The sequence below is a fragment of the Cavia porcellus genome, unplaced genomic scaffold, assembly GCF_034190915.1.
Source record: "Cavia porcellus strain 051 isolate PalLab524CR breed Dunkin Hartley unplaced genomic scaffold, mCavPor4.1 scaffold_1, whole genome shotgun sequence".
Classification (NCBI taxonomy): Eukaryota; Metazoa; Chordata; class Mammalia; order Rodentia; family Caviidae; genus Cavia; species Cavia porcellus.
Window position 1 is genome coordinate 74329421 of NW_026947484.1, and position 12774 is coordinate 74342194.

Below are 12774 nucleotides of genomic sequence, written 5' to 3' on the forward strand. Positions count from 1 at the left end.
TAAAAGCAAGTACCCCATAAAATCAGTATAGAATACCACACGAAATGGTGCATCCATCCTCTTTCCAAAGGCTGACAGCCTGTGCAGTGCCCAAGAGGTACAAGTAGTCTGTTACTAATTAAATACGGTCATTTAAGTATTTGATTAAAATTTTTTCTTTTTTTCATATACTTTTTTCCCAATGGCTGGCAAGTCATTAGGACAAAAACATTTATCAACTGTTTGGACCAAACATTTAATAAACGGAACTAGTTATTTCTTTTAGTCTGGAAACTCCAGGGAAAAATCACCAAGACTCAGTGCACCACGAGGAAACCAGCTGGAGATGTGGCACCCAGGATTCCTGGGAGGAGCCGGCACACGGGAACTCCTAGGAAATGTCCAGCACTATAATTAACCACGTGATGCATGCAGATGTTTCAGTGAGTTGAGAATTTGTCCAATACTTTCTATTAGTGACATCAAAATCTAAGAAAGGAAGGCAGAGAACACCTAAAAGCAGCAGGGGAAGGATACTGAAAGGAATCAAAACGAAATAGAATGATCTGGTGTTTCTGATCAATAGTCAGCTTTCTGCTTAGCACCTCAACAAATCGCTTAGGAAGGAGAATGATTAAGATTTTGGCCTTGCTGTTTTCCTCCCAAGAGGATAATCTGATGGTTGGCAGGTCTTTGGGGGACACCCACACGTCTGTCCCACAGGAGCAGCCTCACACAGCGCACAGGATCCCAAGCCCAGGCTACACCCGCTCACCTCCACTGACGATGAGCACATTTACTTCCTGCACTCTGTTCCCTGCCCTGAACTCCAGTCCCCTATCTATTGCTTACTGGAACACCCACTTCAATTTCCAACATATATAAAAACTCAGCATGTCTGAAACACACGTCAGTCTCCTGCGTGCTCACACTGATCTTGCCCAAATCTTCTCAGTTTAGTTTTCCTTCTCTTCATAAATGGCATCTTAGTTGATCGTAGCGACTGCTCAGGCCAAAAACTGTGGAGTCATCTTGACTCCTCTGCCTCACGCCAGCTCCACACAGTACACATCTGAAGTTCTCTGGGCTCCTGACATCTCACCAGTGCTACCCGGCCTGGGCCACCGCACCTCTGCCCAGGTCCCCTTTCCTCACGTCACTGTACTTGCTTCATGGCAGCTGGAGGGATCTTCCAGTCAGATCACATTAACTTTTTAAAGCTACCTGGTGGCTTCCTCGTGTTCCCGGAATAAATTTCAAACTCTTACCCTTCCCTCCAAGGCAACAATCATTGTCCATGCTTTTCCCAACACTTTGGTTACATCCCCGACTGATTTGACTTTCTCTTTCTCTCTTTTTTTTGGGGGGGGGGTGTCTTTTTTTGAGACGGGGTCTTGCTATGCAGTTCAGGTTGGCCTTGAGCTCACTTTGTAGCCCAGGCTGGTCTCGAACTTGCAATGATCCTCCCACCTCAGCCTCCCGAGTGCTGGGATTACAGGTGTGAGCCCCACGCCCAGCCAACTTTTTCCTTCTCTTCCCCTACCTCTTTCCCTCCTTTCATTTAAAATATACTTTAAATGAAAAATTATAATCTTACACCTTCATAGGGTACAATGTGATGTTTTGACATATGTGTACAATGCAGGCTAACTAAATCAAACCATTTAGTGTATCGGTTACTTAAATTTTTTTGTGGTGAGACATTCGACACTTATTGCTTGAAATACAATTATTATTATTATTAACCTAATACTGGAATTTAGTATATTATGGTTGACTATAGACACTCTTCTGTGTAATAGATTTCAAAACTCATTCTTCCTGTCTACCTGGAACTTTGTAGTCTCTACCAGAAACTCCCTATTCTTTCTCTCCACCTATCACCACCAGCCACAGGGAACCACCTGGGTTTCCCCCAGTCTGTAACCTGTAAGATCAACTGAAGAACATAACAAACAGCTCTGAGCACAGTAGGTGGCTGGCACCTGAGAGATGGCCAGTCTTTGTGTGCATGAGTGTGCCTGCATTTTATTAGACACTAGGATATTTTGGAACACTTAGGGTAGTCTGGTCCCCCTGCAGTTCTTTGGGATGACTGAGGGAGTGGCCAAGTCCAGAGGAGATTCTTATTTGTTCCATCTAAGCCAGAGGGGACAGTGTGGAGCCTTCCTTCCAGAAAATGTCGTTATTCCATACTCCTTGGATTAGAATCCTCAGATGCCTCACTGCTTGGAACACACTGCAAATGATCAGCTACGCAGAAAATCTAGGATGTGAAAAATACTCTGCCTGACCCAGAGCTGAGAGTTTTAAAAATATCAGTGTTGGATTGAAGGGCATAGCTCGGTAGCAGAGCAATTGCCTAGCATGTGTGAGGCCCTGGGTTCCATCCCGGTACCGCAATCAATAATGAAAGAATACATGTTCCAACACCACCTGCAAAGAGTCAGATTCACTTTATCTACTATAAAGATTTTCTATCTTTGTGTGTATCAAATCACCTGGTGGACTTACTCAAACAGATTTCCAGGGCCTGAGAGGTTCTGATTCAGTGTTTCTGAGGTGGCACCTGAGAATCTGCATCTCAGGTGAGCTTCCATTACAGGCATTGCTAATGTTCCTGATACCTGGGCCATGTGTTGAGAACCTCTGATAAGTTTAAAGTATGACTGCCCTAACAAAATCAAGCCAGTGTCTCTGGATAAGGATAACTAACATTAAGTCCCTGAAAGATCTACTTTCCTTCTATAACAGACTTACCACTATCAAAATTATTCCCGGGGCTGTTATCTTTCACTAAAGTTCTAGATAGTTTATCCATGTTGCACTAAGTGACCTTCCATGGACAATGGACATTTTCCTTTTGCCATTTGCTATTTTGCAGTGTGGCATCTTGAAAGGCACTGTATTCCAACCATGTGAGCTTTTCTAATTTCTTCTAATTTATTATTTTTCAGTAGTGGGGCAGCACAAAATAAAGCCTTTATGATGGATAACTCTTCCCAGAAAGAACTGGGCTTAGACAAGGCAGCTAGTGACTAAAACTAAGTAGTTCTGGCCCAAGGAATTATCAGCCAGAAGTAAGAATGAGGAGGAGGCCAGGGATGCTGCAGAATATTTTGTTTGTTTGTTTTTTGAGACAGGGTCTTGCTATGGAGTTCAGGCTGGCCCTCTACTCACTATGTTGTCCACACTGTCTGCAAACTCTGGGAGATCCTCCTGCCTCAGCCTCCGAAGTCCTGGGATTACAGGTGTGCGCCACCATGCCTGGCTCTGCAGAGCAATTTCAAGAACAGGAGCCTGGAAGCCATCACCCCAGATCTTTCTGGAGCATTGGCCCAGGGTAGGCAGGTGAAGTTGGTGGTTAGCAGAAGGCTGCCCCTGTTCTCTAGGCTACATTGACTGCTCCATGTCACCTCTAGGAATTTAAACAGATCTTTCCTGTTGCTGCCCAGGTTCCCTCAGGATGGAGATTATCAAAGACAGAGGCTTCTAGAGGACACAATTGGGCTGAGGCAGGACGCGGACTTGGGGCCAAGACTGTGTCATCCATGTCATTGCAGTGACAGTAGAGGCTAAAAACAACTCTCTTTGGACCATCCCCACTCTTAAACAGAGGCTTAAAACAAATTAGGGATGCAGCTGCAGCAACCGATTAGGCAACACTATATTTAGAGGGAAGGAAAGCTTCGTTCTGGAGGTTTGCAGGACACATGGAAATAGACTTCAGATTCGTAACGTACCACGACAAAAATAGACACGCTTTCATTGCTGAATTGCAAAAAAATTACTTCATGTAAAAATATCCAAAGCTTTCTGTCCCCATCTAATTTCCCATTCACCATTTAGATTTAACTCACGTAGAAGCTAATTATATTTACTCTTAAGCAAAACTTGCCTTTGTCTATGACCCAGAAAAGGGACAGCATATTCTCCTGGTGCTTTGGCTAGCGAGTGAAAAGAAGGACCGAGAAGTGGAGATGCATGCTTATGGAGGCTCATCCCCTCTGCTCACCTGGTGTGGCTGCGTGCAGCTGTACTCAATCGGTGCTTGCAGCCAGGAAACGCTCTGCTCGCCTCTTCTCCTCCATAGCAGAGACTCTGCGCTGTCTTTTTCCTTTTTCAGGTAAACACTCAGCAGACCAGTCCCCGCTCCGTACATGTGGTAGAAAAAGGTCAGGCAGTGTTTTCCGGGGACGCCGCGCAGAGGCCTGGACAGGAGGCGAGCTTTCTGCCCGTACACCATGTGCGACGCCTCGATGTACATGTAGTAGCCTTGGAAGAGTGCAGAGCAAGGACTGTTAAAAAGGGCACAAGGGACAGCTTCTCCTCTCCTAGTGTTCCTGGAAACGTGGGTGACTTGACTGCAGTACTGAGAAAGAGTTATAATTCGGTAGAATAGATATGACCCTCAGAAAATAGTATGATAGCAGAATTAGACTATAAAACAATTTCTAAAAAATGCAATGCTTTAAAATCCTATTTAGTAGGGATTGATGTACCATTATTTCAACACGAATGTGGTGATTTTCACATCAGAATTTATCTTGCCAATAGTGTGAAGCTGTCAATTGCTTACCCCCCTCCACCTCTAACCCCTGTGTTCAAATCCTAATCCCAAAGAGAGGCCAGAGAGAGGTACTTTTTTTTTCAAGCAAGGGCAGAAAGTCTCTAGTCCCCACACAAGGGAGCCCAGAGACTCCCTTGTCTGCTCTTCAAAGGCAGGAGAAGACGACCATCTGTGAAGACAAAGCCCCACTCTCAGACCTCAGGCCCACTGGCACCTTGATCCTGGGCTTCTCAGCCTCTGATGTAATGGGAATAACTTTCTGTTGTGTGCATCCTGCTCAGCTGATATTATTTTGTTGGAGCAACCTCAATGCACCAAGATACAGCCTCACCCAGAATCTCTCTCCAGCTCTCTTACTTTCTCAGACTCAACCCAGAGTGTCCTGTGCCACCCCTCTCCTCTCACCCTCCATGTTCAGGTTGTCAGGAATTCCTGTCGGTTGCAAGCTCAAAGTGTGTCCAAAGCCAGGAGTGGTGGCACAGGCCTATCCTCCCAGTATTTGGAAGGTTGCTGTAGGAGGGTAAGTGTGAGGTCATCCTGGGCTGTGCAGTGAATGCAGGTCTAGCCTGAACCACATAGTGAGATCCTGTCTCAAAAAACCAAAGAAGAAAATAATGGAAGAAACAGACATCCAGAATCCTCACTTCTCACTGCCTCTACTCATTCAAGCCACTATCATTTCTCACATGTGAGATGTAACGCCCTCCCAGTTAGTCTGTCACTTCACTCATTCATTCATTCATTTTGGCTTGTTGAGATGATATCGTACTATGTGGCCCAGGCTGGCCTCAAACACATGCGGATCCTCCTGCCTCAGCCTCCTGTGTGCTGGGATTACTGGTAATCACCACCACGCTTAACTAGTCTGTCACTTCTACCTGCATTGTCCGCTGTCTAATTTTGATACAGTCTGCCTAGTGATCCTTTAAACAGAAGCTAAGTCTTGCTAGGGTTCTGTTTAAATCTTCCACTGGCTCAGCATAAAAGCTGATGTCTGCAGGATCCTGGACAATCTACCACACCTTCTCTTACCTCACAGGTTCCCACCACTTTCCACTGCTGTCTTTCTGCAGCTCTACCTTGCTTGGCCACACTCGACTCTGCCTTCCCGGATGAGCCACCATGGTCTTCTGCATGTGCCAAATCTGGCTCTTTCTCCAGTATCTGCAGCTCTGGCTCTCTTCTTTAAGTCCTTGCTCAGATGGTAACTTTTAGGCCAATTCTGACTATGCTATTATTATTATTATTGTTATTATTATATTATTGTCTTTTTTGAGGCAAGGTTTGATTATGCAGTTCAAGCTGCTCTTGAAATCACTTTGTTAGCCCAGGTTGGCCTTGAACTCGCAGTGATCCTCCTGCCTCAGCCTCCTGAGCGCTGGGCTTACAGGCATGCACCCCGATGCCCGACTATTTCAATTATTTTTGTAGCATTTAATTGCCTTGTAGCATATTACATAATTTCCTGATCTTTACTGTTTTTTTGTTTCTCTCCTCTAGATTATAAAAAAAACAGAGATTTTCCTTGTTTGGCTCACTGCCTTTCTGGCACTAGTCTAGTTTTCTTATATAGTCCTGACCTTCTAGATATTGTTCATTTGTATTTTAAGACTACACATATAAGGCAGTATCAAGCTAGAGCAATGCAGACTAATGCTTTTACCTAAAATAATTTTAGCAAGTCAGGCATGGTAACATATGCCTAAAAGCCTATCTATGTGGGAGGCTGAGGCAGGAGGATCACAAGTTCAAGCCCAACCAGGGCAACTTAGCCAGATCATGTCTCAAAGAAAGTAGGAAAAAATAAACAAAAAGTTTGGAGCTATATCTCAGTGCTACTTTGGTTCAAGACTCAGTATTAAAAAATACAAAAACAAAAATAAAAAACTAAATCCACAAGTCTGTCAACTGATGCCCAAACCAATTATTCCTCTCCATGAAACATTTTTCCTTGTCTTGCACATGAGATTTCCTCTCCTGAGGAAAGATCAGAGCTTCATCGAGGGCTAGTCTGCCTCACATATGTTTGGAAAGCAGAGAAAAGCCCTGGGTGTGGGCAAATTTTGCCACATTACAGCCTCAAGCGTTGTTTGTCCCAGCAAACAAAGGCTCTGGGCAGCAGCCAGGAAGCCCCAACACTGACGCTTTGGACCCACACACGAAAGCGCCCAGTCTGTGAAGGGATGGTTGGCTGGGGAATCGCAGTCCCTGGGTGGGTCATTGTTTAACAGTCAAGATGAGCTTCTGGCGGGTTTGCTGGGAGACCAGAGCCCCATCTGCTCCCTGCGTCACGGCTATGATACTGATGGGCGCATACTGCGCCCATCATCCTGCATTATGAAGCAGCTGTTCCTTCAGCTCCTAGCTGGCTTTGTCAGAGCTGGAAGGGTGGCTTGGGGAAAAGCCAAGAGGGGGAGAGGGTGGAGTGGCTAGCAAACTCAGTAAGCTAGAAGAGAAGGTCTAACGATTTGGAGAGGGAGCAATCTGTCCTCCGGCCAGGACAGTTGCTCAAGGTGTCTCTCTGAATGATTCTTTATCTTTAAATGACTCTAAAAGCTTGTCATAAGTGAGTATGGGACTCCAGTGCTGGATAACAATAAATCCTAGAGACAGAAGGTGGTGGCTGTTGTACAATGATGTGACTGAGCCTTGTGCTACTGAATTACACATTTGAAAGTGTTCTAAGGGTAAATTTTATGTTATGTATATTTAAACATGAGTATTTTTTTTTTTCAAGAAGCTCACCCTGCAAGCTTTCTCTGTGTAAGCAGGATCTGACAATACCAGAAACCAGCACGGTAAGGTTAGTTATAGAAAGCTTGGAGATGGCGGTTTTGATGTTCTAAACCCAGTTTCATGACTTCAGACTAGTTGGGTAGTTCTGTTACCTGTCTGGATGTCAACAACCAAAATGTAAAAATGTCAGAACTTGAGCCAGGCCTGGTGGTGCAGGCCTGTATCCCAGCACCCTAGGAGGCTGAGGCAGAAGGAGCTCAGGTTTGAGTGCAGCCTGGACAACTTAGTGACTTAAGAGACTCTGCCTCAAAATAAAAAGTGGGCTGGGATGCAGCCAGTCTGAAGGCCCTAGATTCAATCCCTAGGTTATTGGTGTGGGGCAGAGGTGGGAGCAGGGAGGGGACAAAAGACAAGGCCTTGAGGCAGATCGCTGTTAAATTCAGTTATACATTCATACACAAAAACCCAAATACCTCATTTTGATTTTGTTGTTTCTAAAGCACAGTTTCACAAATACATTTCACTTTTTCATATTTTTTTCTTCCTTTTTTTTTTTTGTGTGTGGAACCAGGGATCGAACTCACGACCTTGTGCTTGCCAAGCAAGTGCTTTTGCCGCTGAGCTAAATCCCCAGCCCCACTTTTTCATATTTTAATGTATTATTATTTCACACAGAAAAGGAGTATTTTTGGAAATGAAGAACAGTCCTACCTTCACCTAGTATCATGTAAGAAGAAAGATTAATTATCAGAAATAGTGAAGATTCGTTGAAACCTTAAGTATGCAAAAAAAAAAAAAAAAGTAAAGAAAATGAAAGAACAGAAGAAAACAACATGTGTGTCTTTTTTCTGGAATTGATAAAGAACAATGTGAAGTGGCTTTTCTGGGTAGTAGCAGAATGGAGAGGGAGGATCTGATGTCAGTCTGGCCCCTCAGGGACTCTGTGGGAAGGAACTAGAGATGGAGGTAATGTCTCACTAAACTGGAGGGTGGCCTGGTGATTTATCCACTCCATTCTCACTTGCTACAAAATCTCTATAAGAGCCAGGTCAACTAAAACAAACATTTACAACAACTTCTGGCAGCCTGGAACCCTGTAAACGCAAATAAAATGACGGTGCCCAATAAAACTCTGGGAGGTTTGTTAAGAGTTGCTTTTATTGTCTTGTAAAGAAGCAGCATCTGTGTGAAGAAACTCTCTGGTTCTGCAGAGGAGAGCTGCCCCAGCAGATGGTGGCAAGAAATGGATAGATAAATTCTGAGTCCACCCCCAAAACTCGCTTCAAATCACCAGCCATCTGTCACAAATGCCTTTATTCCTTTAATAGGACTCAAATGATAGGACTGGACTGGTTTTTGGGGGGTGGCTTTTGCTGTTAGTTTACTAAAATGACTAGTTCTGCAAATGTTTTCCAAGTTTAGTCATACAAATCTGAATTTCAGGTTTGGTTTTTTTTTTTTTTTTTTTGTCTTCCCATATACTACCTATATTCATGTATAGTTTTATTTGAAGAGATTATACTTTCATCGCTTAAATACCTTTGTTCAAATAGGAAACTTCATATATGAAAACTGAAAACTAGCCATAAGCTTACGAAATAATGGCTTTGAAGTACTGGTTATAGAGCTTTTTTAGACCTTGGGTATTCTTACCAATTGAAAAAGAAATTCGTGCTTTTGAATTAGCTGGTGGTAGATGTAAAGCAATCTGGGAAACAATTCTTCCAGGACCTTTTCCAGGACCTCTATCAAACCTTTGATTTCTACTAACTTTTCTTGTACTCATAGGCCATGGTTTTTCATTTTTTAGAAACACAAATAACATAAAACAATGAGTCCAAGGAACTATTTCAGAGATAAACATCAAAAAAATTTTTTTTGGTCTTTTTTTTTTTTTTTTTGATTTCACATCATGATACTCCGTGATCAGTACTGGGTACTGTAGTGTCTTTTTTTTTTTTTTAAAGTTGATTTAAAGAAAGACTAGGCAAAACAGAAAACAGGTAGAAATAATACATAATTTCAATGAAAAAAATAAACAGTAAGAAATCACTAGTTGATGATTACAGATTGTCTTCTTACAACTAGTAAGAAGATTATTCAAGATACTAAAATGGAGCATATAAAGTGGGGATTCAAACAGTGAGATTGCAACCAGTTCTGTTCAACTATCCAACAAAAACTTAGAAATATGGTTATCAATCCTATACACTTAAACATACATGCAGTTATCCATATCTTCAATTATGTTGAGATTGAACAAACCTAAGCAGGCTAATATCACTCTGAACAAAGAATAATATTATTGATAGGTGTCACATTATGACAATCCAGGATCAGCACTGGGTATTTTAGTGTCTCTTTTTCTTCAGAGTATCTGTTCATTTCATCATGTGTCATAAGGTCAGTTCTCATAAACTGTTTATAGATTCTACACATGCATGAGTCTTAACATGTATTTCTGTCCTTTCTATATTAGAGGGAGAAACAAAACAAAGCAAGCCAAAACAAGACATATTCCTATAAACACATGACACAAAAAAAAATATAAGACCATTGGACAAAGAGTTCTACCATGGTTCCTGTGTTGTCTCTTTTTATCTCCAATAGAATTGGCTATATCATCAGACATAGTATAATTGAATATATCAGTACATAACAGTATTAATAAAAACACAACTTTGTATATAGTACAGAACTTCAAAAACCAGCTGTTATCAAACCAGAATGTGTATTGCAGAGTCTTGTAATCTTCAGTGTAGTTGCCTATACTCTCAGACTTGATACTATCAGTCATATCAGTTTTGAATAAAATCTTTTCTGCCTCACTTCTGTTATGCCCTTTTTTTGCCATCAGTTGTCTGCTTATCTTCTTTATTCTGTTTTCTGCTCCATTCATTGAGGCCTCTCTGTCACTGTTCCTGGAATCCTAGTACTTTTCTCTCTGTCTAGAATGCCCTGGAGTATTCTCTGTAGAGTTGGATTGGTGGTTGCGAATTTCCCAAGTTCCTCTTTGTCTTGGAAGCATCATGTTTCTCCATTAATTTCTAGAGACAGTGTAGCAGGGTATATCAATCTGGGATGGAGGTTATTTTCTTTCAGGGCTTGGAATATTTCACTCCAGGCTCTTCTTGACTTGGTGGTTTGTGTTGAGAAGTCTGCTGTGATTTTGATGGGTTTTTATTTATAGGCGATCTGTTTCTTGTCTCTAACAGCTTTGAATATTCTGTTCTTATATTGAATTTCTGGGATCTTGATTATTATATGCCTGGGTGTAGCTCTGTTTTGGTTGTAGGTGGCTGGAGTTCTGTATGCCTTATGTATCAGAATATCATTACCTTTTCATATATTTGGGAAGTTTTACTTATTATTTCTGTGAGTAACCTTTGTAGTTCCTTTGTTTGTACCCCAGCTTCTTCATTTACATTCTTTATTCTCAAGTTATAGATCCTCTTGTCATCTTCTAGCCTTTGTATTGTTACTGCTTGTTTCCTTGTTATTTTTACAGTTTTCCCTTGCATACTCCCACATTGCAAAATTGTCCTCCAGTTTGGATAATCTAGCTTTAGTTCTTTCAAGCTGATTTGCCATCTTTCCATAGAGTTTTAAATTTCCTAGTAATCTCTTTGAATCTGCTTCATGTATTTTATATATTTTTTATATTCTTCATCAAATGGTTCTCTCCTTTGAGTTCCTCCCTTCTTCCATTTGTGTCTCTTGAGGGGTGCTTAGTATCTTTTTTATTAATCTTCTTATATCTTGCTTTACTTGGCTAAATATTTCACTTTTGAACTCATCTATGAGGTCCTGAATATATGCCTTTATGTTCACTGGCACTGTGTCTGATATTGCATGTTTGCTGTTCTCATTCTCCTTTGTATTTACCTGTCTTGGGTCAATGTTCTTAGGGTTGGGACCTGGGAACTTTTTGTTGGTGCTTACTCTTCCCATCTTTTTGGCTTCTTCCAGGAGGCCCCAGTTTCTTTCTTTGTTGGTTACAATTCTTCTGAAGCACGCTGGCTAGATGACCCTTCCCATTGCCATGTGCTAGTGAGTTGCAGACAGGGACAGCATATGCTGGCCTCTCCCCTCTGGATCAGTCAAGCTGCTGTGGCCTGCACTACTGTATTACTTTGTGCAGCCTCCCCTCCAGGTCAGTCAAACTTCTGAGGCTTCACTGGGTTAGTGTGGTTAGTGTACACCACCGCTGTAGGGATTTGATTTCAGATACCTATTGGGTCTCAGCCAGGTCATGTGACCCAGGCCTAGCTCACTCCACCAATCCTGTTTGGGAAGAGAACAACTGACTGAAGTCACTGCTGCCCCTTGTACTTGCCAGTCCTGCCCGGTCCAAGAATGCTATCTACAGCAGCCCCCCTTTCTATGGAATGGCTCTACTCCTGTCACTCACCACAGGTCGATGTAGGCACCCTGCCAACTCAGCTCTCCATTTGGCTTGCCGACCCCCAAACTCAATGTAACTGTACCTCCAGTGAGTTGAAGCGGTGGGACCTCGGCAAGTCATGATGGAACCTTAGATGGTTGGCAAGTTGCCCACTGCGGCGGGAACACTGAACTTTTAGCTGTTCCAGTAATGGCACTGGGACTATATGTTTGGTTGGTTCTTCTCACCTTAATTTCTTCTTGGGACATGAGAATTCATCTCCCTCTGTTTGGGGCTCCCCACTCTGTATTATGTTGAATTCTAAATTGACTATCTCAGGGAGCCTTTGTATCCAGCTGTTATCTATCCACCATCTTTGTTCCTCCTCCCTTTTTGGTCTTTTTGAGACAGGGTCTTACTATGCAGGTCAGGCTGCCCTTGAATTCGCTTTGTAGCCCAGGCTGGCCTAGAATTCTCAATGATCCTGAGGGCCTCAGCCTCCTGAGCACTGGGATTGCAGGCCTGCATCTCCATGCCCAGAGAACATGAAATTTTATGTGTAAATAAAGACAATGGGACTGGCATGGAGTCACCACATCTCCATCAGAAGAGTCCCACCTGGCCATAGCCTTCCTTTTCCTATGTGTCTTGTTTTGTCTTAATCTCCCATCACCCCCTCTCAGGACACCACCAGCCACCTGGGATGTGGCAGTTATGTAACCATTCCCCACTTTCTGTAGGCAGCAATGGACAGGTCAACGCATTATTTATTGTTTCTGCTGGACCACACCATGCCACCCCAAGACTTGGAAAGTTTATCACAGTGCCCATTCGTAATTTAGGAACTCTAACTGCTTGGCAATGCTATGCGTGATGACATATTGACTCAGATAGAATCCTTATAGTCTCACACACTTATCATGGGCCTCTTCTGAGCAGCTCTCTTTCTTTGATGGGTCTAAATTATCTGACCATCTAATGCAGTTATCTGAAGAACAGCTTTGTATGTATCTCCTCATTCTGTGTGTGTTCTTCCAAGAAGACACTGGCAGATTTTAAGGATGAGAAGTGAAAAGGCAGGATATACTCTATGACTACAGGTACA

The 12774-nt window shown here is 42.7% G+C and overlaps 1 protein-coding gene across 3 annotated transcripts in view; it reads right to left on the reverse strand.

Moving 5' to 3' along the window:
* Mamdc2 (MAM domain containing 2) overlaps positions 1-12774 on the reverse strand; it is a 202358-nt gene that overhangs the window by 3859 nt on the left and 185725 nt on the right. For all 3 annotated transcript variants that reach the window (XR_010047974.1, XM_063250074.1, XM_003472203.5), the window contains exon 12: positions 3995-4254. Coding sequence is in view for 2 of the 3 variants with exons in the window: in XM_063250074.1 (XP_063106144.1) it covers positions 3995-4254 (260 nt within the window). In the remaining variant the exon portion in view is untranslated. The remainder of the gene's footprint in view (positions 1-3994; positions 4255-12774) is intronic.